This window comes from Centropristis striata, chromosome 23 (genome assembly GCF_030273125.1).
Source record: "Centropristis striata isolate RG_2023a ecotype Rhode Island chromosome 23, C.striata_1.0, whole genome shotgun sequence".
In the NCBI taxonomy this organism is placed as follows: Eukaryota; Metazoa; Chordata; class Actinopteri; order Perciformes; family Serranidae; genus Centropristis; species Centropristis striata.
The window spans coordinates 10316450-10343721 of NC_081539.1; the positions used below are offsets into that span (position 1 = coordinate 10316450).

Consider the following 27272-nt stretch of genomic DNA (forward strand, 5'->3'; position numbering starts at 1 on the left):
ATCTCCTTCTTCTTCCCTACCTTTCCCAATCCTAACTCGACAGGACGTGTGGGATGCCGACCAAAAGTGATGCTAGTACATCCATTAGGTCTTACTCCTAACCTGATTAGGCTGATACACACTGGGATAACAGATTCCATGCACATTCTGCACATTTCTTGCCTCATGGCCTGCATGTACAAGATCAAGACACTCTGTACTCAGTGAACTCAACATTACAGACATCTGAGAGGAAGAAAAAATTGCAATGTACACCTACATCTCTTCTCAAGACTGTAAAATTACATCCTGCGATGGCGCTCTCCAAAAGCACACAGTGCTCTTTTCAAAACACTCGGAGCATGCGAGTCTGACGATGGAAAATGTTAGCTAGTAAAAACGCTGGAAAAGTGAGAGCCTTAGAAATGCACGCGCTGAATGCAGCAGTGTAGCTCAAGCTGTCCAGCACGGGTCTCTGAGGAGGGTGACGCAATACAGGAGGGGAGGGGAGGGGATGCTGAGGATTGAGAAGTGGGGGCACAAATATGTTGACTATTACGAGCTCAAACCCCCCTCCTCCTCCTCCACCACGTCCGCGGCAGTCCCACCCAACGCTGAGGCCCATCTGGAGCGCCTCGTGACCCAACTGATTAAAAGCAGTTGGGGCCTTCGGTGAGATACGGCCAGTGGAATGTGGAGACTGTGGAAAGGCCCAGAATAAGTGTGTCTGAGAGGAGTGTGAATTTATACAATGTGAATGTGATACCCTGCACCCTGATGTGTTTGCATGCACCCATGTGTGTGTATTGTGTCACGTGTGTGAAGCCACATGTCCATTAGTGCCAGTGATTAGCAATCAATCAAATCAGAGAAGAAAAAGCCCTGAAGCTCAGTTGATGGATGCCCCCACTGGGACTGACGGGGTGAATGGTTGGGAGCATCTCTGCACCTGAATTATACCCTACTGTTTCTTGACCCCATTAGCCTCTACACAAACACACACACAAACCCTAATACAGATTTAGCGTTTAGGATTGTAGCCTCTACAGTAATCACAACTAGTAGAAACCAAACGTCTCCTCCACTTAGGATAAAATCTCTCTTCCTGGCTCTTCTACTCACCCATCTGCGCCTCATTCACCCCAGACCTGGCAACCTGGCTCTCTGCAGCCTCACCCTCCAAACCAGAAGGTATTTACTAGGTGCGCCTGTCGTGCAGCATCACCTTTGACGGAATGAAAACCAGGCCGAGAGTCTCATCACCGCTGATGGAGCATGATACATGAGCCCACGGTTGATCTTTACTGCTCTCGTCCCACTAGGGGATCCTGCGTGCGGTTAATGTTAAGCTTAACATGTGTTTTACGGCTTAATTGAATAATGAAGCGATGAGAGAAGAGGAAAAACCACACGGGCTGAGGACTGCACCAAACGAACTGCCAGAGGAGGATTGTGCGGTGAAGGCCGAATACTTTGGTTTTAAAGCGGCTTTTTTTATAAGAACTGTGGCTACATTTCTGTCAGCGACACTTTCATTATCTTTCTTACGTGCCAAAACCAAACCCTGCCAGGAGTAAGAAAGCTGACCACCCCACCTCACTTTGTCACACTCCATCCATCAATGTGATCCCAAAAGTAACTGTTTTAAGTGCAGCATCATGTTATGTAATTAAAGCCATGCTTTATAATTTAGTTTGGCTAATATAAACCAATTCAATCCATGTTAACTGGCGTTTTTACTAATGGAGCCTTTTCAAGGTCCATCTGGCAGCCTGTTTTCTTCCCGTAACTGTTTGGATGTTTGGCTGTTCTGGACATATTTGTTGCTTTTTCCATCTCATTTGAACACTGTGTTGAATCATATTTAATCTGTGGCGCAACACAATAATGTCTCCATGCAAATTAAGTTTAAAGTAATGATTAATTTGCAAGCGTTTGTTGCTTTTCGGGAAACTGAAACACGCAGAAAGAGCCTTTTCTTTTCCTGTCAGGCAACTCTCTCATGCAGCGTGACAAAAAAACTGCATTCACAGTTTGTCTCCCAATCATAGAAAGAGATGACACTGCTGACAATGTGGATATATGCCAGGCTGGACAGGAAGTGCTGACAGAGTTACACCCCTGTCACTACCTCAGCTGACCCTCAACAGAGAATAAAACATGTCAAAAACTGATGGTCGTCACAGCAAACAATAAAAAAATGAGCAGCCGTCCAATTAGATTTACGGCCCGGAGGCACATATTCCACTTGCTGGGTTTCCTACTATTTCAATAGATCATCCTGCAATGGAAACGGCACCAGACTGATTCCTGCAGCAGCTGATGTGTATCCTGCAGCTTGAAACTGCCTCAACCTGTTCCAATTTGCACAGAAATCCCCAAAATGTAAATATTTCAGAGCGAAACAATAATATCACCCAACAACACGATTATATCGCCATTAACTTGAACACATGCAGGACCATATGCAGACACAAAACAACACACAGAGAAGCCATTTGGCAGATGGGTCAGAGACTGTGAAGGAGGACTCGCAGCAGAACTGAACACAGCAGGTCTCCAGGCCATGATGACCACACCCAGGCCCAGCTGGAAACAATAAAAACCTTGTACTCCTCACTCCATCTCCTGTCCTTTATTGTCGCCCCTTCTCTCTGCAGCTCTGCACTTAAAACCCTCCAGATCTCAATCTTTAATCTCGTGTCTCCTTCACCTTCCATCTTTCTTTTGTCTGCCTTTCCTAATCATCCTCGAGGTCCCGTTTAACAGAGAGGAGAGGGAGTGTCCGCCGCATTCTCCATCACCACAGTAAACACTCAAAACGGAGTGAGCCATTCTCTCTGGCATGCACGCACAGGCCCCTTTTAAAAAATAAAAAAGCCAAAGGAAAACAGCGAGGGAGAAACAGATGGATGTCATTTGTGTTATAAAGACAGACAATGGCAGTGAAATAGCTTTCCTCGGGCGGGCGGAGGGTTATTCAGTTTTGCAAATATAGCAAATTTGGCTCCATCTTCCTCTGGTGACCTCTCGTGTGACACTGTCAGATTGGCTCTGCTTGCAATTCATCAGCGTTGATTAGTAAATCGGGGCTCAGCCTATCTCAGCCAGAGGACCATAGGTGCGGAGGTGCTCTGAATGCTAATGCGGCGTCTCGTCAGTGTCGGAACAAAAGCAGCGTGTGGACTGCACACTGACTGACGCGGGACAGAGGGCATTATTATCACCGTCTGGATCGGCGTGAAGCCCGGCCAATCACGTGCTCTGGCACCGAGCGGGCAGCCAATTAACGCCTCTTTTACTGGGATGCCTACAGGCTGTGTGAGGAAAACAGGAAAATATGCCAGGCTCGCCGTTTTATGGGATAGGACATGATGGTGATTGAGTTTTTTCTACAACTAAACTAATCTCTGAAAGTTATTGATCCATGCATGAGCTAAATGAGATTGTGAAGGACAAGTGTTTTCATGTGATGGCTCTGATGGCAGCAGTAGAGAGGGTTAGAGTATAGAGAGGGTGACCGACACACACCAGTGATCTATGGATTCTCTGTCAGGGCTCTGCAGAGGGATTATTCATTCCCCCTGCTCCACCCCTCTGACTGCCCTGCATGACGTAACTGCTCTTGATCAAGTTTACTTACATACCGTGCAGCACAAAGCGACACACAAATGCAACAAAACAAAAAAAAACACAGCAACCCTTTTCTCTTCCAGCGTGCCGGTTATATTTACAACCTCACCTCGAGAGAGCCTCGGAGGGGGAGGGAGGGGCTGGGAAAAAATGTGTAATCACTTATAGATGAAAACAAAACAACACCTCCTAACAAACGCACTCCTGCACGCACACATGCATGTACGTATAGATCCACCCACTGGCGAGGCTCCTCCCCCGCCCTGTCTGCATTGCACCAAAGAGAGCTGCATCTCTTCCGAGCCAGTTTTTTCATCATGCGAGCCAAGGAGATGCAGCAGCATCCAGCTACTTCTTATTCACATCCTCCACTGTCGTCTCTCTCTCTCTCTCTCTCTCTCTCTCTCTCCTTTTCTTTTCCCTGGCTGAGGAGAATAGCGTACTTGAAATATTACAGAAGAAAGGGGTCTTTATGTGCAATCCGTTCTACCAAGGTTACACTCCAAGGACAAGGTGTTTTTCTGGTTTTGAGACACTTTCTTTTCACCTTGTTTTCTGTAATTCAACAACACACAGACAAACCTTCACAAAGAGCATCACTGTATGTTTACTGCAGCTCAGTGCACATATGTCGTAGGGATTATGTGTCTGTGTGCCGGCGTGGGGAGGGGGGAGAGAGAGAGGGGTTACTGTGACAGTATGAGGTGAATCAGCATTCTGTTCACGCCGCTTTTCACTAAAAACTCAGCCAAACTGCTGAGGACTACCGTACAGCTCAAATTTACGACCACAAGCAGACATGCCCTGAGTGGAGAGCAAAAACAGCCGATATTCTGCAGCTGAATGGGACAATGACACAGCAATAGTAGCCACGGGAGGGATAGCTTACAATTCTTGGAGCTGGAGTATCAAATGTGACCCATTTTAGAAGTGGAGTAAGAACTACAAGCTGATTCATCAAAAGTTGTTCAGCACAATCTTTGGCATTCTGGCGGCAATTTTAATAATTGATCATATCTCTTTTATCATATCTTTTTCCTCTCAACCACAAAATCCAACTGCAGGTTTGAAAGACACATTTTCTCTGTGAAATAATCACCAAAATTACACAATATATCACAGAAAGACGATATATAAAAACATAAATTACCTTCATATTTTCACATTTCTGACTGTCCATGAATGCATCATGTGTCGGGAAAAAAAATCTAACTATAAGCTTAAAACAGTGACACTTCCTCAAAACCACATTTTTCTACATGTCTCATTTAATATTTAACAGTTTGCACTAACCACATCCTTTAAAAAACATTAAATTCTGTGTTCCTCATCGCAACTGGGAAGCCATGAATGACTTGGCTAAGACCAGCAATCACGAGACAAAAATTCAGTGAAAATTCAACTGAACTGCAAACTATTTACACAGAGCAGAAACTGCTGAAACCTCTCGGGTCCTTAGTTTTGTTATGGATTAACATGCTTATCTAAGCCCTCTTGATGTCACACACTAATAACTTAGCTATTTGAAACCAGTCATTGGTAAGAATTGACTTAATCAAACCTTATGTCTCCACTAACAGCTGATTGCTGCTTGTAACGAAATGCTTCGGGGTGCAAGTCCGAGGATCAGGTTTCCATGTTGCAGAACTTAAAACTGCCCTCTGTGTGTAAACATTAACCCGTCTCAGTGGGAGGTATGACTTCATAGTTTAATGCCTCAGTGCACCCTAACTCACTGACCCAACACACATGTTTTACAGTGTGTGCATCAGTGAGCTGCGTTCATTTCAAAATGCATCTTTTCCTCTAGAGGGAGGCTTCACACTTGAAAACAATTCCTTAAACGCTCTCTACTTCGAATAAATGTGAACAGTCACTGCAGTGTGGATAAATAATCCAAAATAATGATGATACATGCTTTCACAGACATGATCAGGAGCAGTTCAGCTTGTTTATGTTGTCAGCATAAAACATTGATCTGATTTCCAGATCAAATCACAATCAAAACAGAAAAATATGTCCTTCTAAAATGTGTGCTCTGCTACAATGAAATACAACACTGACCATGTAGAATAGAAGGACAGAGCAGAGATGAAAACTGCTTTGATTCAGCACAATAACCAGGTCAGTCCCATTCTTCTTCTTTTACCAAATGATGAAAATGACCAGAAAACACTTCATTTTCAAACACACACTGCATTCTCAGATGCAGCCACCTAACAATGCCATGTGGCCTCATTTGGGACCACATTAAGATCTCCCGGGAGCGAAGCAAATCCTTCAGATTGATTGATTTTATGCCTGAGAGAAGTGTATAAGGGGCAGGGAATATCACATCTTGAGTTGAAGACAAGAGTTGTTGCCAGTGGGTTGAAAAGATAAGCTTGTCAGTTATCAGTGACATGCTGCAACTGTCAGGCGGAACGGTTCCACAGAGCAATGATGTCCATGAATAAAACCATAGGGATGAGACAGAAAGCAGAATAACTAAGTTCTTTTTGCATTACAGTACAAAGGATTTCCCTAAGGGAAAAATGTGCCACATCGGCACATGTGCTACCATGAGGCTGATTAAAAGTTGTCTGCTTGGGACTGATTTGGAAGTTTTATGACTCCCCTTCCCTCCCTTTTTCCCGCCTCACTCGCTGCCCCTCGGCTGCTTTCATATGCTAATGGACGGGCAATTGTGCGGGCCAACAGCCTGGAATTCCTCCCCACAAAGAAGAAATGGAGATGGAAGGAGAGAGAAGAGAAAGGGACAGACAGACACGGAGAGAGAGAGAGAGACCAGAGAGAGAGAGAGAGAGACCAGAGAGACCAGAGAGAAGTGGGCTGATGCACATCAGAGGCTCAAATCTCTCCAAAGAAAGGTTCACTACCAGTACAAAGAGCCCAGGGGTGGCTTTCTACTCTACTGTGTGTCTAGTGTATGTTAGTGTACTACGCTGGTTTAGTTTCACAAAGAGCTGGACCAATTATTTTAATTATTCACTCATTTGCTGCTTATTTTCTTCCCAAATAGTCAACTAATATTGAGGCTGTACTCATCTGAATGATAGAAAAATATGTGTATAATATCATTCACGAGATTTAAGGGAAAGATAATTTGTTTGAGGATCTGTACCAAACAAAGATTGTAGGCCAACAACACCTGCTGTAATTTGGATATTGCACTAGTCCATGCTGTGATATAGAATTTCAATTTATTCTTCAGCCCTTGTCCGTACAACATTAGAAAAAATATGAAATGTTATTCAAGTGTCAAAATAGCTTGTTTTGAGTCCAAAACTCAAATATATTCTATTAGCTATCGTAGAGAATGGAGAAAAACAACAAATATTCACATTTCAGAACGCAACAATATGATTTTCACAATAAATTACTTATAAAACTTGCTAAAGATTTAGTTTCTGTCTCTTGATTTATTGACTAGTTGTTTAGTTTTGTTTCCATCACACCCACTTTCAGAATTTTAAACCATTTTACAGATTTTTATTAAACTTGGTTGAAGCATGGACAAAAGAAGAATGCATTGTATTTTGGGGCACAAGTGTCCTTCTAGATAACCATGCATCATATTCTTGGATTATACATAACTGAAATATACAGCCCCATAATTTTTTAGCAGACTGACATAAAAATGATCTCACTGTCAACTCAATACCTTTGAGTTTTTGGAGGTTGGGTGGGTAATTTTTTTTTACAAATTTCTGGCATTTTATAGATGGAACAATTGCATCTAACCATTGTTATTGTCGCTTAACTTCCTGGCTATTTTTCAATTTATCCATTCATGGTTTAGTCAATTAATTGTCTTAAAACAGTATACAAACTGGTGACGAAACTAAAAGTCCAACAGCAAAGGAAAAAACATTTATTGTAATTTTTAAAAATCGTTTCACGCTTGCAATCTAACTGCCTCTTAGTCGACAAACAGCACTGCAGGGCTCATGGGGAGCTCTTTCTGCTGTGTTGGGTGTGGTCCATCACCACAGGGATGTCAGCTGAAGTGGCTACCAATGCACCGCTGAGGAAGCCATCCCCCCACATGAAAGGCTCAGAGCTGGGGGCATCCAAACAAAGAGAGGACATGCACACCACCCTCACATCCAGCCCGCCACCTCGGCCAAACCCTTCAGAGACAGAGAGCAGGTGGGCCAATTAGGGTCCCCGGGGTCCCCCCACCCAGATGCGAGCAAAGCCTTGTATAATTGGTTTCCTCATCTATGAATTATTAATCCTGGTTGCTCTTTGAGGTTTTTGACAGCGTAGGGTCACGACAGTGCACCCTCTGACACGTAGACTCTCCTGTTTAACCCCCCAGTGCCATGTTAAAACCACTCCGAAGGACAAAGTGGGGAGACTCTGAGAGCTCACACAACAACCAGGGTCGGGTTGATGTCCTCTGAGAGATCATCCTCCATTACAGGGACATTGAACTGATGTATCTTGAGTTTTTTACCATATAAAAGTTTAATGAAACATTGTGTTATATCTAAATGCATCATAATTTCAGCTAAACTTGATGTTGGGACAAGAAATATTGCATTTTACAGTGTACTCCAATGGTGCATCAACTAGAGGATGAACTGGTCAAAAACCTGGTTTCAAACCTGTAAGCACAGAATGATGCAACCTCTGTTATGTTGGCGATAGTCTTATGGTCACAACCAACAATTCTCAATGACTTTCACCACCATTAATCTGATGTGTGAGAAAACAAAACATAAAAAAATGGCAATCACGAATCCCAAATGGCCAAAATTAAGTTGTTAAATGTCTTGGTTTGTTCGTCCATAACTCTTAAATCTAAAGATATTATTTACAATCAATGTATGGCAAAGAAAAGCAGCAGATCCCTTTGATTTAGTGAACGTTTTTTTGGTGAAGGCTTTTTTTTTTTCACAATCACTACTTAAAAAGAGATTGAAATGACTCATAGATTGCTTTTCTGTTGATCAACGAATCCATTAACTGACTAACCATTTCCACTCTGAATGCTTTTGTGAGCGTTTGTCATTCTTTGCTTCACTGAGACCTAAATGAATGCTGCTGTTCATGAGAATGCCAAAGATCAAACAATAACCAACCGAATATTTCTGGCAGGCCAACATATTAATAGAGCTGAGGCCTTGCCCTTATTATTGGTGGCAGTGTTGTTGATTCCCTGGCTCCTCTCTCTCTGTCTCACACCAGGTGTTAGCCTGTAAATATTTCATGAGGCCTCTGTGCTGTGCTACTGGCGCACAAAGGCCGTTTTCAGTGCCTCGGACAGCAGAGGCTCTCTGGAAACAGAGGCCTATCAGTTCGGCTTTGGGACGCAAACAATTTTCAGCACTGCTAAAATTAAATTAGGGGAAGGGGCATACCAGGGAGCAGCTCTGCCGCAATGCTTGACACGGCAAGACTTCTTTACTCCTCACATCAGGCATTCCATGGCGAAATGAAAAAGGGGAGAGGGGGAAAAATTCAGGAAACAATGGGCTGTCTGTGTGAGTTTCCAGGGAAAAAAGCCGAAAAGGCATGTATATGAGATATGAAGTGTTAGCGAGGGTGCCAAGTTGACTTCTAGGCATATAGAGACAAATGGACACATACAAGATAGCACCACAAAGAGCGCTGTATGATAGGGAGCACGTCCACATTCATATGCTTAGATTCACAGGCAGATACGTCATTCTCTGAACATAGACAGGCTTCGACCTTTGCACTCTTGCACTTAACATCCTGTCCCGTTAGAAGTGAACATCTTCCACTGGATTTTTACCAGCCAGCCTTTGATCTACGACTGCATCCAAAAGTTGTAGTTTCCCAAACTGCCAATGGGTGTCAAATGTCTAAATGAAGCCATTTACTACAAAAGAATCTTGCCAAACTTGCCAAGTAAAGAGAAAATGAGATTTAAGCCCAAGAATCACTTGTTAAATATCTTGATTTTCTTTAAAATTAAGTTTAGTCTACAAGCCACCTGAGGCTGCACGAGGCACTCAGTCTGCAAGAGCAGGACACTCAGAGGTCAGCATGCCAAGCGCTCCAGAGTCTCCAGTTCCAGGCTGCACTACTGAATGAATTCTGGCTATTAATACACGAGATGTCAGGGATGCCTTTCCTGGAGGACTACAGAGATGATATGGGACAGAGAGGAAGGCATTAACAAGGGTGAGGAAGGGTAATGAAAATCTACAGGTAGAAAAAAATCTGCTGCAAATCCAGCTGACGCAAGATTGACTCTTGTCTGTATGCAGTGCAATCCATTATGACTGCCTCTGTAAGGGGGACAGGGCTGGTTACATAAGGTTACTGGTTTCTTGAGGGGGTCATTTTTGGACGCCACATAATATGGTGTTTTCTGTCATTTCTGGCCATATTATGCTCTAATATGTATCAACAGATTATAAATGACCCATTTTAAGCATGTTTAGGCATTTTACAATGATGCCCCAATTGTGGCATTGTGGCGGCCTAGTGGTTAGGATGTATACTAGACAGTAATTGCAACATCCAAACTATCTATAAAAAATGTCAAAATAGATAAAAAAGGAAATCGGATTCCCTATTTGCCCAATCAGACTACTAAATGCCTACAACATAGAGTGAAAACTGACCTGATGGTTCCAGGCGCAGTACAGATCACAGATCAGACTCCAGTTGTTGTTAATCATACAGTCGAGAACTTTAAGATGAGCCATTTTTACGCTTCACCGAAGAAATCCAAGCTGCCCAGACACCTGCCCCTCAGCTGTGTGTACCAAACCCCTGCTGTTCCCAGCGGCGCCCTGCTGGCAGCGACGCTCCTCTGTGCCACCTTGACAGGAGAGGAGGGTGCAAGGAGACCGGAGGGGGATCATCAGCAGAAGGCGAAGGGTGCATCCCCGTGCCCATCTGCGAACCCAGCAGGCATCCTATCCGTCGTGGCCGTCGCCCCAGCCGCGCTTCATTAGCAATATGTTAATGATTCATGCTGCAAATAAACTCAGGGGATTCTCTTAGATGTACATAAAAAAAACAGCCTTCCTGAGAGAGGGGAAGAGTTGTCAGCAGTCCGGAGCAAAAAAGTCCACCTGGGTATCGCCGTGCAGGAGCTGCATCACCAGCAGACTGCAGGCTGAAGAAGCCTAATAGACGACAGAGCAGCCTGCACTTTTTCTTGTCATCTGCCTGTGCATTTTGGTAACCCTCCCTCCTTTTGATTCTCTTTCTGTGATGGTGTCTCTTCCCAGCTGGCTGTGCCTCCCTGTGCTCGTCTCCGCATTCGTACCAGGCTGAGGCAGATCTGAGAATCAGAGCAGCAAAGACTCACTCGTATGCATCAAGCATCAGGGCCGCAATGCAGGACGCAGCCGGGGACAGAGCGGTTTCCCTCTTCTCTCTCTGGACACAGCCAAGGAAAGGCAAAGGTTGATGTCATTGAATCAATGTGCACCTTTAACTGCCGCCTCTCGTTAAAGCGAAAATGCCCCTAAAGCTTGTAACACCTCAAGACGGTTTAAGTTGTCTGTGTGATCTTGTTAAAATCTACAGAGAGGACTGTGCAAGCTCTCTGCCTCTAACTACAAACCTGACTGATGCTGCACTTCGCCGGCAATGCGGACTCTATCCCGCCTGAGTTATTTATTTCATTACTCTGCAAAAAAAAAAATCTTCTCTCTAGTTTGCAGGGGCAAGACTGCCCCAACAAAATGCAAGAGAAGTGACGCAGCCCCCACCAACACACAGCAAAAACTCTTTTCTTTCTTGAGTAAATGAACGTGAAGTTAAAGACTTCCTGTCACGGTGGGATGTCAGAGAAATCACGCTTTTGTGGGAGGAAAAAATATGCCGGAAATGCACGAAGAAAGAATCAGGAAACTACTGGATGCCAGTAAATAGTTTTCTGGGGTTGTTTATGTTCCCTTCCAGCCTTTGATGCTGTGTGACGTCCAGATGGTTGTGATTGTGACATTAGCTGTGAGGCGGCTTCATCAGTGAGATGCTCTGAGCTCACTTCAAATGAGAAGCGCCACAAGCACTTAGGGGCAAAGAGCAGCCTGAGGTGGGGTTTAAGATATTCATACATTTTTAATAAACCTTTAGAACTAAATATCAATCCAGCCTTGGACCTTTTTCCCTTTCTGTCAATTACAGGGATCCCCAGGATGTCAACTGACCACGAGAGCTTAATATCCACTTAGATAAGGCCACCTAAAACAAACACACTGCTCTGGTAGCTGCACAGGTGCAGCTACATGCACGCTTATATTCAGCAGCAGTGTACTGTGAAGCAGTGGTACTGTCTTTCTTTGCACCGAATCTTGTGCAAAACATGTATTTCAACTTGAGCGATAACACAGACACAAGACTGTGTTAGGTCAGGAGGCTACACACACAGTCTGGTCAGAAAGGTCAGCCAAGTCCCACAGGCCACACTCCACACTCCAGACCAGACATGGCAACCCAGGGCCCCACAACACACTGTCAACAGACCCGTTTTTGGGAGGTGATCACTCACTGATCTGCTCTGCTTGGCCCCAATAACTCTTAAACCATCCCTATAATCATCACACAGCTTTTTTACTTTCCTTAACTTGGGAGGCCAGACCCCCAGTGGGAATGCTTCACTGAAGAAGGAGCTTATTCTCATACTGAAGTTGAAAAATGAGCACGTCAGGACTGTTGTCAGACGACCTTTAGAAGGACAAACCAAAACCTTGTTTTTACACTCATCACATAAAGGGAAAAATATGCAAGACATGACCAAGACAAATTCTCTCAGACCCAAGACTGACATCACTTGAAATGTGACGTCAGTCCAAACCACCCGGCTGTCTTCGCATTGCCAGATTTCTCCTGGCAAAATAAAACACATCAAAGTCCCTGTTTTGCCATCTTAAAACGCTTGAAACAAAACATTACAAATGCTTAAGAAGTCTAAGGGATTAATACAAGCAAATCTTCTACAAAGATCTGCATCACTGACGTACTTTTCACCAAATATCTAGGCCAGGCGAATCTAACTAATCGCCTGAATGCAGGGCAATGCTCCAAAACAATAAAATACTTTTTAAGTGAGATGAAAAAGCTCGCCCTAATGTTATTATTAACCCTCTGAACCCCAAGCATTTTTTTTGCTCCTGTAGACAAATAGGCAGAACTCAAACATTTATTTTGTGCAGTATATCAGTTATAATGCCATAAACCATATCTCTGATCATTTATTTTACACAACACAGTTACCACAAGTTTAGCAATATTGGAAAAAGAAATGGGGGCTCCACATGCTTTACATAATGAACCATTTACATTGTGACCATCTCTCTCGTCCGCTCCTCTCTGTTCTGTGTAAACTGAATTTTTGTCGCATGACTGTTGGTCTCAGCTAAATCATCCATGGCTTCACAGTTGCTTTGAAGACTGCAAAATTTAATGTTTTTTTTAGACAATCTGATTATTGAAATCTGATTACTTTTGGCAAAATTTGTAGAATGTAGAATAAAATTATTTTGATGAAAAATCAGTATTTTAAGCTTAATTTTGGTTATTTTTCCAGACGGAAGTGTTCATAACACAAAATTGGTTAAAGAACGATTGAAAATTTTAAAATCCAACAATATTTCTCTTTTAACAGATTCTGGCTATCATCTTTCAAATCTCCCAGAGGATTAAATGCATGCACTGTGTGAAAAAGGACTTTAATCGCTTGCTCCCTGATTATAAAAAATGCTACAAAGTAGGGGTGGACCGATTGCAATTTTCTGGCCGATCACCGATCACTAAAAAGCCTAACCTGCCGATTCCGATTTTGGCCGATACCAATTTTTTTATAACTTACAGCATACACCTTCAATGTTTGAATCTTATTTTATTGAAAAACGCAGCTGTATTTTTCTTTAACAAATAAAGGAAATCACAATGTCTGAGGTAGTTAATAAAATATTGAACTTCAAATAAATACTTTAGGACCTCTGCAGAGGTAGATAAGATCTCTAGATAAGATCGATTTGACGTAAAAGAATCGGCTGATCGATGATCCCGTAAAATTAAGGAAATCGGTGCCGATCGATCGGCCGGCCCTTCGACCAGTGCTCCCCTACTACAATGTATGCAGTTATGGGAAAATTGTGGACAACACTGTTGTTCACATTATCTCATGTTGAAATGCTTGCGCCTGGTATTGACTAAACCGCTGTGACATAATGCAGCAACATGTGCTTGAGCTGCGGCTGCAACCCCCCCTCCATCACAAGCCGCCAGCAGACCAGTAAACAGTAAAAGCATGTGCCCTACCCCCACGCTGTAGCCAATATAATCCAATCAATCCTGAGTTATGGATCTTGTGGCGCTCTCTGGACACACACAGTCAGTGGCACACACCCTCCTACAGTATTAAAAACAACAGGGAGTGCATGTGTGTCTAAGGATACTGAGGTCATTTCACTGACACAAAATAGACGAGGGCGTTAGGCAGAGAAATAAAACCCAGTGATGGTCATGTGAGGACCTGAAGCTTATTGAGATGGTTGACAGACCAAGTTATTAAATTCAGTGAGAAAAGGGAGTTATTACACATCAACAGCTGTCACCACTGCAGTTCAATCCAATTTAATAAGACTGCAGGTGAGAGTTTTGTGTCTATCAACAATTTTTAGACATTATTAACATTATTGATTAATCTGCAGCTGATTTCTTTCTTAATACCTTTAAAAAGCCAGAAAATAGTTAAGCAATCACAAGTCTCCAGAACCTCATGTTACATCTTCAAATTGCTTTTTTTGTCCAGCCAACAGGCAAAAATTCAAAGATATTAAATCTACAATGATAAAAAAAAACAATAAAAACAGGGTATTCTGACATTTTAAAAACAGGGTTTTGCTTGATTTATTGATTAAAGTTGTTTTGTTTCATATATATTTTGTCTCTTGGTTTCACTGCTAGTGATCTTCCAGTGAGCACTGAGGGAGGCCACATACTAAAATGTGCTGGTTTTAGGATTAAAACTTTGTTCTAAGTGTCCTTCTTGCCTGTCAGATATTTTTTATTAGCTGCGACCACCGGCTCGCTTTGAGGCTTCGAATTTAGGCATGTACTTGTATTTGCAGTTACTGCAAATTCACGCTTGTTTGACTGTCTTGTTAGCTCTGAAAATAATCCTCATTTACATTACAAGAACTCAAATGTGTGTAAAATCCTGTTTTGAAAATCCAGCCGTTTTAACTGACAGCCTGTTGGCCTTCTCCTAGATGACATAATCCCAGAGGTTTTTCTAGCAATAACTGCTAGTCTACAATTAAGCACTTGTGGTCAATTTTTGGGAATTATATTTACTGTCATGGACAACATGCTATGAGTTTGAAGCTTCCACAGCCAATCAGAGAGGACCAGAGCTCCCCAAAACAAGAGTGGTTGTGCCATTCGGTGGCTTCTCTGCCATCCATTCATGAAACCATTCCTTCATCAGAGTGCCCTTGTTAATTTCCACTGCTGACGCTGACAGGAAATAATGTGGTTTCCTGCCAAGACCTCAAAGCCCACACTAATACGGCGGGTTAAGATATGTCCCCGATAACACCCTGTTACATAAGAGTCGATTAAAAACAAATACAGCTCATACACACGTGGTTATGTACAGTTTTACGTGCAAAACAAAAAAAGTTAAAGTCTCTTCTAGGAGTCACAGGAAACACATTCATGAAAGAGACTCAAATCTCTCTCTACTTGCACTGTGATCTTAAATGTATGCTCTTTCCCGTGTGAAAGCATAGCTGCGGTCTATATATCTAGCAGCTACAGTGCATTACATAATTCATGGCTTATAAGAAGCCTGTAGGGTGTAAAATATGACACCGCCTTAAGATATGAGCTCCGCAGATAAACCGAGCACTAAATGCTCTTCACACACACACTCCTGACTGGTATATGTCATGTCTCCAAGCCAGAGATAGAGGAAGAGAGGGGTTGACTGTTTTGACGGAGATGCCTTGGGCATATGTAATGGATAGCGTCTCAGCCTCACTGAGCATTAGACTGGTTCTGTTCTGCCTGTCTGCCTGCATCTGCAACCCTTCCCCCCCAAACTCACACAACATCTCACCCCTTTATCTTACAGGAGCATCCAGGCAGAAGAGGCTGTGACATTGAGCCAAATGGCACAGAGAGAGAGAACAAAAAAAAAGATGAGAAAGGGTGGCATTTTTTTCCAGTGGTTAAACTTTCACCGCTGCCCTTTCCCCGCTCCCTCCCTCTACACATCCATCCATCAATCATCCATCCATGCCTGTGGTCAGCGGAATAATGGCGTCTAGTGTGGGCTTTTAGCAGACTGAAGGATGACATGCAGAGAAGCCGTGCCGAGCATGAACGAACATCACCTCTCCACAATTGGAAAAAGATAAGGGAGCCACCCGACACGCATATGCACACATATTTTTGGTTGACCTTGAGTGCAGCAGGCGTACATATTTCCCTTTCTGTGTTTTCCAGGGAAAAAAATAGCGACAATTGCTGGGAAGTTTGAGTCCGATAAGAGACGCCAAAACAAACACTCAGTTTCAGTTTGATGACGGTAACTGCGAGGTAGATCTGACGTTTCTAACTGGCGGGGGAACCCTTCAGAGAGCATGCTTCTGGTTATTCCCAGGACACTTTCTCTCTGTGAGTGTATGTGCTAAGACAGAAGCCGGGTCATGTCCAGGTCAGTGTCTTGTTTGCTGAATGGGAAAGAAGCCTGATGTGCTGCGTGAGACACATTTGCGTTTCAAATGTATGCAAATCGAAAGCGTTTTGTCTCTGCTCTGATTGATGAACTGCCACAGCTCTAAACACTGATAAAAGTGCAGGTCATTTCGTTTTGCAGACACTGTAATCTCTTTCCTGGTTGTTTTTTTTTCCTCTTGCACTGACTAAAATAAACCATAAGAGTTTTAAAAAGGTGAGATCATAGGGAGATTAATTAAAGCTGGGATGTGACATTGGAAATGTAAGTTGTTACCAGCTGGGTGGAAACTAAAAAGAGACTGAGATAGACTCTTCCTTGTTTCCACTGAAAAAAAAAAAAAAAAACAAGCCCTCACTATGGCACAAACTGACCACTGTCGCGTTCCCCGACCCCTGAAACGACACCGCCCTGACCGACATCCACATATTCGCGGCTTGTTTCAGCGTTCAGGAGAAAACAGACGTCGATTTCCAGTACAGTGATTCCATTTTTCCCTCACTGGCGTTCATCTTTCCACGGGTTAAATATAGCATCAGTGAAAACACGCGGGAATAGAGGACGGGTGAAAGACAAGCATGTGGACGGGGGAGAGAGAGAGAGAGAAAAAGAGCAGGGGTTTATAGAGCTGGGAGGGGCTATATTTAGAGCACAGCAGAGAGCATCAGCAGCACTCACAGCACCGCCATTGGTCTCATCCGCCCAAACATGAATGAGGGATGTGATCAATACATGCTGGAGACTGTTTCACCACTGTGTTTATCTGGATTGTTGCAATCTCCTTTATTGTCTATACATGCTGTCAACACAAATGTAAATATGTTACAGGTTTTGATGACTGAAATTGAAAATGTAAAACTGAATATGAGTGAGGAAAAGAGGGAGGGAGACAGACAGACAACCAGAAAAAAAATGAAGTGCTTAAACAGGCATACACCAAAGATTATTTTGTGAATGAATTCTTCTATTCATTTTTTTTGTTGTTCAATTAATCCATTAATCATTCGGGCTACCACATGTTTTATTTTGTCTAACCAACCGTTTAAAATCCAAAGAAATTCAGTGAATGATTAAAACAAAGCGAACACTCCAGTTGGAAAAGCTTGGAATTTGAAAAATTTAGCCATTTTTACCTTAAAAAAATGGAATAAATGATTAAAATATGATTGAAATAAGATGCTATTTTTTATTAAGCAGTGGAGAGATCTCAAAAAAGACGCAGGTGTCTCATGAAAGTTAAAGAACTAATCTTGAAGATTTTCACTTAAAAATATGTTATTCTATCTATCTATCTATCTATCTATCTATCTATCTATCTATCTATCTATCAAAGGTGGCATCACATCGGTGATAGAGCCTATGGCCGAATGATGAGAGCCTTTGCATTTGCAGTGTTATGAACGAGGAAAATCACAAGCAGCGCACAGTTAGTAACCATTTTCCATCCCCCAGCAGTCGTTGGTCTGGCAGAGAGCGTGTGTGAAGCCAACGTAACAGGTTCACTCTTCAATTCACTTGAGTGTGAAACGGCGTTTTTTCCGAACTCTGATAGTATTGTGAGTAAACAGATACTATGGCCGGAACAAAGAACTACAGAAACTACAGATGAAGACACTCCAAAAACGAGCAAAAAAGAAAGAAAAAGAAACTAATTTGTTGTTCAGAAGTAGGTAAATAGTGACAGTCACCAAGGAAAAACCAATCACCATTGGCGTTGACCTTGCCAGGAAGAGGGTCTGAAGGCACATACAGATGTGGCTCCGTTTCTCTTGGACAGGTAGGTACCCGTAACGTATAAAATCTCTCCCATGTGGATCCAAAAACAAACCTGCAATTACCACTTATCACCACTAAAGAGAACCAAGCCAAGATCTTCAAAATTGTATCTTTGCATGAAAACTGTCAACAACAACACCAGCAATAAAGCCAACTACTATGCTATCTGTGGCTTAAGCAATAAACAATTAGTCAACTGATCGATTAATAGATTGACACAGAAATAAATGGCAGCTATCTAGATAACTGATTAATCATTTCAGTCCTTCTTCAATATGAAATGTAAAAAATTCTGCAGTTTCACCTCCAAATTTTCACTATTTTCCAACACTTTATGGCCTTTGAGAAAACAACTGAAGGAGTAATCAATAATGAAAACAATCGTTAGCTCCAGCTCTAATTCTAACAACTAAAAAAAACGGAGCCTCAGCTGCTTTATTACACCGCTGTTGTTATCAGTGTGACAGCAGGGCGAGTAAGGTAGAGAATGTGAATGAGGCCGAGAGAGAGAGAGAGAGAGAGAGAGAGAGAGAGAGAGAGAGAGAGAGAGAGAGAGAGAGAGAGAGAGAGAGAGAGAGAGAGAGAAGCAGACGTTATACACGTGGGGTGTTTTTCCCTTAACGATTGGGGCAGCTGTGCTTAAATCACCCCGCCGTTGCTACCATCGCTGTGGTGGTAGCAGGGGTGGGTGCGTGTGTGTTGGGGGGAGAAAACGCCCTGTGCAATCTCCCTCATTAGTGAGCTGAGATGATGCAGTGGAGGGGAGGTGGAGGGGAGGCTCATCCCGCCTGGGGTTTCAACTCTCATTAGACCCCGGGGGGGAAAGCAGTTCATAAGCAGTGAAGCTTGAAAGTTGGGTGGGAATTGTGTTTGTGCTGTAGGAGGCATCAGGTACATAAAAATATTTTTTTTAAAAAGACCTGCCTCACTCCGATGTCGAGCCCCGGGCTGCGAGCAATCAGGATAAACATTCGGTACTGACTCACAGGTGACTCACGGTGCAGAGTGTGTGCCAAAAACGTTCTGGTCCTCGGGTTATTAAGAAACTGATGGAATCAAATGATGGTGATTCAGTGGGCAGCCGTGCACCTGCAAACCAGACTTTTTGCATCTTTCTTGTGATTTTTTAACTGATGAAAAGCTGAAATATCACCAAAAAAACTTTAAAAATCAGCTCACCAAAGCTCGAGAGTATGAAAGTCTAAGAAGTTAGAGTCGATGCAGCTTGTGTTGAGAAGTAATTGATGTATTTTTTATGCTACTCACAACAGCTGGGTGTTTGGTAGGCTGTAGTGGTTGTAGTTTTACTCAATGGAGGGAAAATTAAGGGATGTTAGGGGAAATATTTATTGCTGTAGCACAAAAAGGATGTGAGGAAAACCGCACATCCTGTTGTCCATGATAACTACAACTCACTCCTGTTAACCCCGCACCTGGAAACTCTCATTTTTTGATTTCCAAGTGGTGTCATCAACGGGTGCAGACAAAAATGGCTCTGAATAGTCCCACAACCAATCAGAGCAACAAAATGTGACCATCAAGAAGCAATGAAGAATCTGACAGTGACACATGTAGGTTGGGGTGGTGCTTGGCTGCCAACAACAAACATGGTTCACAGTCCAGGTCACAAACTTTCTCAAATTATAGCTAAACAGTGACTAAAATGTGTTTCTGAAAACGTTTGAGGTGAGAAATAGACCACGCAGTAACAGAATCTGGATTCAAATTTGGTCAGTGCTGCCTAGTTTGACAGTTTGATCGGAGTTTTGTGAGTTTTGCGGGACGTCGGTTATCCAATCAGAGCTGCCGATTGGCCCAGAGAGCGCCGGGCTGACTGGAAATCAGTCTCGATGGGGGAGGGTTATCAGACTCATCTGCTGGAGCAAATACAAATAAGCTTGGCAGATTCGTCTGGTTACAAGGCTACACTCCTATCGCTTTAATCTCAGAAATTCTCAAATCTATCAACGTGACAGTACACAAAAAAACATTGGAAGAAAAAATGGTGCCAAACTGCCAGAAACAACAACTTTTAAAAGCAGCAAAAGCGCTCAAACAACAGCACTCAAATTTCTCATTGAGACATTTTTTTAAACAAATAGCTGCTCCCCAAAAATTCTCACTGTGAGGTTTCTGCTTTACCCCATTCCCAGCGATTTATGTCGCCCATCCTCAGCTAGTTCTGACACTGTAAGAGGATTACAGCCACACACACACACACACACACACACACACACACAGCACTGTTGCCATTTTCTGATGATGGATTAATCCAAAACATGCCACCGCTGCAATGCTGTTATGACATGCATCAAGCCTAGCTGGACTATGATGATGATTATGATGATGTAACAGTCGAAGCTACCATGCATAAGAGGAAAAGGATGAGCTCCACAATGTGCCATTTTACCAGAGTTTGGCATGCAGACCCACAAAAGAGTCAGTAAGATTAGCACTGCAAGAATAAAACTCTCTTTGTGCACTTAAACAGTTGTCAGAGTGAGAAAGAAATGAACCTAGTCACCCCGGAGCACTGGCAGATGTGATGTGAGCTGCGCGCTGCAACACTTAGCTCACACTGTTTCGGTGCAGACACACTTCTTGCAGCACATCACGAGGTTTCCTCAGAGTGAGGACACCTTTGAAGCTGATGAAGTTACAGCTGCTAAGTCGTCTGATGGTTTTCATGGATGCTTCAGGTGAGTTAGATCCAGTAAATGTACATGCATGTTTTCCACTCCAGTCAAGTATAAAGCTTCTATTGTTTCAAAAATAGAAGAGGAATCTGGCAAATATGCACAACATTTCAGGATAATAATTCCTCTCTGCTACACTGCCAAAGGTCACACACAAGTATGCTTGATTAATATGGCAGCATAAACTTGTGAATGCCCCACAAGAGCATGCACACTGCAAAAAATTAAAAACTGCATAGTGAAGAGTAGCAGCCTGGGATGCAGACACATCCTTATTCAAAAGTCCTACCTCGCAAGACGGAGTTATGTCTGTGTGTTTATGCTCTTCATTGTCCTGTGGTGAATCACTCCAACGTGCTGCAGCCATCATTTCATTTCAAACCGCAGAGGAGGAAGAAGTCCTTTAGAGACCACATTGAGGTGAGGAGGATGAAGCCAAAAAACAAAAAAAGAAAGAAAAAAGGAAGAGGAAAAAAGATCCTAATCCACACCGTCCTCCTTCTTCATGTCCATCAGTGGCTGGAATCTAAACAAAAAGGACACGTTAGAAAAGTAGAGCACTGTGCCAAATTTGAGCCTGGGCATCCCAAATATCAGCACCATAGAGTAAGAGACACAAGAAGATACCCTTGAATGCATATCTGGAAATACTACAGCCATTAAACGTCGCATAAACAGCTTATAAGCCTGTGAATTTATGATGAGCCTGGTCAAACAAGGACACTCTGACATCTTCTCCAAACGAAGAATACCGTATAGATATTACAGCATAACTATAACCACCTTCATGCATGCACAGCCTATTTTCTGCAGTATTCAGCTCATCCTTGCACCTGTATATTTATTTCCCTATAGTTTGTCAGATTTTTTTATTATATTGCGTTGGCTTTAAAAGGTCCCTTAAATATCTTTAATGTTGATATTATGAGATTTAAAAAACAAAGTTCACTGAAATCAATATGAAGACAAAATATAAATGTTATGTTGATTTTTTTAGATCCTGTGGCATTATTTCATTGTTTCAGTTAATGGCGATTATTCACCTAAGACTTCTATTTGATTAATGGTGCATGCATTTGGCTTAACTCTATGGAGTCTTGGGCTATTTTGTCCATTTTTGAATCCTTTTCATGTCTTTCCGTGTCTTTTTTGTGGGGTTTTTTTTGTCATTTTGTGTCTGTCGTGGCTTTTTTTTGTCATTTTGTGTCTTCTGTGTTGTTGTTTTTGGTCATTCTGTCTTCTCATTTTGTGTCTTTTGGGTCATTTTGTGTCTTTTTTGGTCATTTTGTGTCTTTTTTTTTGTCATTTTGTGTCTTTTTTTAGTCATTTTGTGTCTCTTTTTTTGTCATTTTGTGTCATTTTTAGTCCTTTAGTCCAACATAAAATGTGATTTTTAATCTTTTTTTTACTTTCAAAACACTATCATCCTCAATAAAACATTTAAAATGTTGCAAATGTGAACAAAGATTGCAAATATAACATATAAGAGGGTTACATCCAGTTCTATAATTTTATCCAAAATATATTTGACCTTGTCTCCAGTTTTACTTGGTATATCATCAAACTGAAACTGGCCTCATGGACTTTACAGCCAGAACTTTAGAGGTAAATTTACAGTAGGGCTCCACGCTGCTTTGTTTTTACGCCTGGATGTGATGAAGAAGTCATGATTTGGCGCTTTTGGAGACTCCAGTGGGTTAAAGCAGGTGGATAGTCGAGTTTTTTTTTGCAGCCCTGGTTGAAAAAAATGTCATATTATTTGCACACTGGGAGGAGAAAACGAGACGTGCATGTCAAATAAAAGCGGAATGTGTGCCTCTCTGTGGGGGGAAAGTGCACATTTAAGGATTGCGGTGTAAAAGCGCCACACCAGCCATCATGAATTAAGCCATAGGCTAAATATAAACAGCCAGGGTTGGATGCTAAATACTCGACATGACACACATACACCACAACCGACCTATTATTATTTATTTTCCAGTCGCTTTAAGAAAGAGAATAAAAGCCCTGGTTGCTGTTACTATGGGTCGCTGTTGACAAATACAAGCCAACAAGGCGGACGACAGGTTGTTGGTATAATTGTGGAGAAAAAAAACCCTACCTGTTACAAATTCAGAAAACTACTCCGAAATGACACAAGAAACACATAGTCCATGTTTCTGGGCAGAGCAGCGTGTTCGTTTAAAAGCCTCCGTCGATCCAAAGATGGGTTAAAAAGGCTGTCAAGAGATTACAAAGCGGGATATTCAGTCTCCTTTCCACTGACTGACCGCTGAGGCTCACTACCTGTTAGGAAAAACACACTGCAAAAAACACGGTAAACGCCCTTCTGTGTGCATTTCTCCGTCCGGTAGACCCCACAAAAAATAAACCTCTGGTCTTCATTCATTTCCCATCATTTTCGAGCTTCAATTCGATGCCAAAACAGTCAAAATAGAAACAAAAAAGTAACATGTACTCCTACGTGGTCCCCGGTTGGCGGCGCGACAATCTCTATCTAGATTGACGAATCTCTCCCGACTCTGCTCAAGCCCCGCCCCCCAGTTTGCCCCCTCGAAGGGCGTTGTCCAATCATACACGCGGATTAAATTTGGAATTTTGAAGCGGGCCAATTGGAGGCGTTGTTACATAACAATTTCAATAAAGAGTGGAAGCGGGTCCATTCTGGTCCCTGGCTGAAAATCACTAGCAACTTTGTCTTTTATTTTATATTTAACACTGGTGAAATTGAACTGAGTACATTTACTCAAATACTTTGATTTCATTCAGCTTTTGGAAGCAAATATTCTACTTTAACTCAACTATATATGCTGTTTAATTGTTACTTTGCAGATTGAGGTTATCAATACACAATATTTCAAGATAATTGTATGTATTTATTGAAGCTATAGCTGTTTTCCCACTAGATGTATTTTTTTTTTAATTTGAATGTAGTTTCTTCCCATAAGAGGAAATACTATTTTTTATAGTCACAAACTTTTATTATTATAATATTATTACTTTATTTTTTGCCACTCTGTACTCCACTAAACTACTACTATAAAATGTATAACCACATTAAAAAAAAATGTACTTTTGACAAGTACCAAATGTAAAAAAAAATTCATGAATGAATTAAATAAATACATAGAGAAATAAATAATAAACCTCTACAAGGGACCATTTTGGTTTTTGACACTTTTAAAATAAAATAAGAAAATTAATTAATTAATTCATTAAAAAATAAATAAAAAAGGAAAAAAAACATTCTGGACATGAGTACTTTTACTATTGATACTTATAAATTAAATAAATAAAGAAATATTTATTCTTTCATTCATTCATTAAATAATGATTATAATAAATATGATGTTGCCTTTAATACAAACATTTTGAATGGTACTTTTACCTGAAACAGAAAATATGAACATCAACTTTAAAATGTATAAATACTTCAACCACTGATTGAACATGATAAGTATGGAGAAAAACACACTTTTTCACTTACACGATGCATTTAAAGGATCTAATAGCCATGAGCTGATAAACACTTTATTCCCACACTCTGTCATTAAGCCTTTCAGACCTTTAAAGTGACCAAATCAAATCACAGGGACATCATTGTGAGGGACGGAGGAAAAGCCCCGAGGCCTAACACATATGCTGAACTCTCCAATTTCCTAACGTTCAACATATTTGCCTTTCCATTATCAACTGTAACAGCAGTGTCCTTAACTTTATTATGGTGACATGTAGGGCATGGCAGCCACATGGGACTCCACAGAGCATGAAAAAAAGGGGCTGCACAGCTGATCCGGACAAAGACAAAGGCTGACAGTGTTCTGTTTGCAGGCTACTCCAGCAGCACAATAGAAGATAGGACAATAGGACTCTTTTGACCCACACTATGGCGAGGTTTCCCTGGTTTCAGAGAGGAGCTATTGTCTAAAGAGCTGGTGCACCCTCATTTAGACAATGGAGAACTTAAACTGATGTAAGTGGGACTCTGCATTATGTGATAGCAGACATGAGAATCCTACCCATTTAATGCAATTTGTTGATTAAACCCATATTAATGCAGCCAGAAATTCTGACTGATTTGACATAAAGTGTGAAATTTAACCAGATCTGGAAGAAGTCTTAATAACTTATACTTACCGAAAAGTACTAATACCACACTGCAAAGTCCTGCTTCAAAGTAAAAGTACAAAAGTATCAGCATATGAGCAAGTATCAATGGTAAAAGTACTTGTTATGCAGAATGTTCACACTCACATTGTTTTATATATTCCAAATATATTATTGGATTATTATTTTTGATGCAGTATTTCACATTTGTCAAGGTAGGGTTATTTTAACTAGTTAATATACTGTTTTGTGGTTTAATTTATAAAAGTGCATAATCATTTTAAATTCAATGCATGTTTTTCTTGTTAAATCTTGACCCGAAAAGTAACTCAAGATGTAAAAAGTACAATATTTGCCTCTAAAATGTAGTGAAGTAGAAGTATAAAGCTACATGAATGGAAATTCTTAAGTAAAGTACCTCAAAATTGTGCTTAAGTACAGTACTGGACTAAATGTACTCAGCTACATTCCACAACTGAAATTAACTTATTATAACATCCAGCTAATATGACATATGTGTGATGTTTCCCCACAATAACAACCCAAAATCTCTCTGGATTACATGTGCATAGAAAAATTCACAAGCAAAACTATAAAAATGTTTTACTGGTTCAGTGTTTAGAGAGCCAACAGTGATTGTTACTGTGGTGCTTTCCCAAAAAAACAAAAAAGCACTCAGCCCACTTGAGTTACTACAACAGTACACTGTGTGCAGAACACTGTTACAGCCTGAGACACACATGCTTGTTTTTTTATGAATGGCAAAGGAGAGGAAGAAAGAGGATTGCAGATCAATGAGCAGTGCACAAAGCTCATTGAGGAGTTGCAGTCTGCACCAATGACTGAATGCAAGTCTGCTGCACGGCTTAAAGCGCTGCTGTGTTACAGTCTTTGTGGTAAAGTAAGTTAATTTGATTGCTTTCTATCCAGGTTTTTCTATTCATAAAGTTTAGTTGAAGCATCCCTTTAGTTGCAGAGTCAGAGTGACTCAAACATCCAGCAGAAGAGAGATTACGAGCTCTCTCGTGGCAGCAAAATGTTTGGCTGGATTAGAACATCACATGAAACCCCAAGTTCAAAGCCCAGCAGTGTTAGGATTATACAGGTGGAAATGACTCGGTGAAAAACAGGTTATAATCATCATGCAAAACAGCCACCAGGCAAGACAATATACTGTATATTTCATCCCTTAACCCTTAATAGGGCACTCATTGAAATACTTGCAAATTCCAAATTTCAACCCTAGAGAATATTGGAGGATATTACATACTGCTAGAATTTGTAAAAAAAAAAAAAAAAAACATACGGACCCGGGGGAGGGGGGTAATATTTTGAAAAAGAAAAGTAAGTTTAGGAGATTAAAGTGGCAAATCTACGAGAAAAAAATGTGCAGATTTATGAGATTTAAAGTGGTGAATCTGCGAGGGAAAAGTTGCTTTTTTTCCCATTTTTTTCTTGTAAATCTGCAACTTTTTTCGCACAGATTTTCCACTTCAAATCTTTTAAATCTACCACTTATTTTCTTGTAGATTTGCCACTTTAATCTAGTAAATTTGCTACTTTTTTCTCGAAATATCCATGAGGTTCTATGACCAAAAAGAGAGACATGGGGACCCCATTTAGATATCCACTGAAGTATCCCAAATATAGTTCTTTGCCCGATAAAGGGTTAAAGACTCTCTAAACTCTAGTTGAGTTCAGAGTTCAAGAGGATGACGATCAATCCTCCACTCCAGGTTGTATAAGTGGAGCTGGCACTGAGTTTGATGACTGGATGAAACCCAGCAGCAGTCAATCTATCAGGCCCTGTGGCCAGCCAGTCCCTAATTGGAACACAATGAACACTGGAGAGGATGTTCTTTTCTATTTGTGTACCAAGATGCGTCAGTGAAGAAGTATTTATTAACTTCCAATCTGAGAATGTGATCGTTTAGCGACTGCCCGCTGAATTATGATCAAAAGTAAATGTTCTAGATTTTTAAATGAAGTCTGGTTTGTTCATATTGCCAAATCAACAGAAGTAAAAGGTCTGAAAATGATGTAGCTTTTGGGAAATATGCTTATTTGTTTTCTTGCTGAGAGTTATAGTTACCATTACCTTTAAAACTACAATTTATCATTTATTTATACTGATTAAAGCTAGAATGTGGGGCTTTTACATATAAATCAATGTCCGTTGCAATCAAACCCTTATCAAAAAGTTCACACAGTACTGATTAAAAGAACACTTCATCTGCAAAATGAACATTTGTATACATGGCGAGCAATTCATATTTGATTGCACAGATGTCATTTTTGGGTCTGGTATCCATCTAGGAAGGGAGGAGACCATAGCAGACAGAGCAGCAGCCAGGACTAAATTTAAGTGTCTGGCCTTCACTTTCAAAATGTCA

At 41.4% G+C, this 27272-nt stretch overlaps 1 protein-coding gene across 4 annotated transcripts in view; it reads right to left on the minus strand.

Annotated features, from left to right (window-relative positions):
• The window catches only part of LOC131961760 (rho GTPase-activating protein 21), a 99987-nt gene extending 76717 nt beyond the window's left edge, over nucleotides 1-23270 (minus strand). For 3 of the 4 annotated variants that reach the window (XM_059326641.1, XM_059326642.1, XM_059326639.1), the window contains exon 1: nucleotides 10218-10324. In XM_059326641.1, coding sequence (XP_059182624.1) covers nucleotides 10218-10301 — 84 coding nt within the window. In that variant the 5' untranslated portion in view covers nucleotides 10302-10324. Of the gene's footprint in view, nucleotides 1-10217; nucleotides 10325-21061; nucleotides 21299-22873 lie in introns of those variants that run through there. The other variant, XM_059326640.1, reaches the window with a different exon arrangement.
• Nucleotides 23271-27272: the final 4002 nt, after the last annotated feature.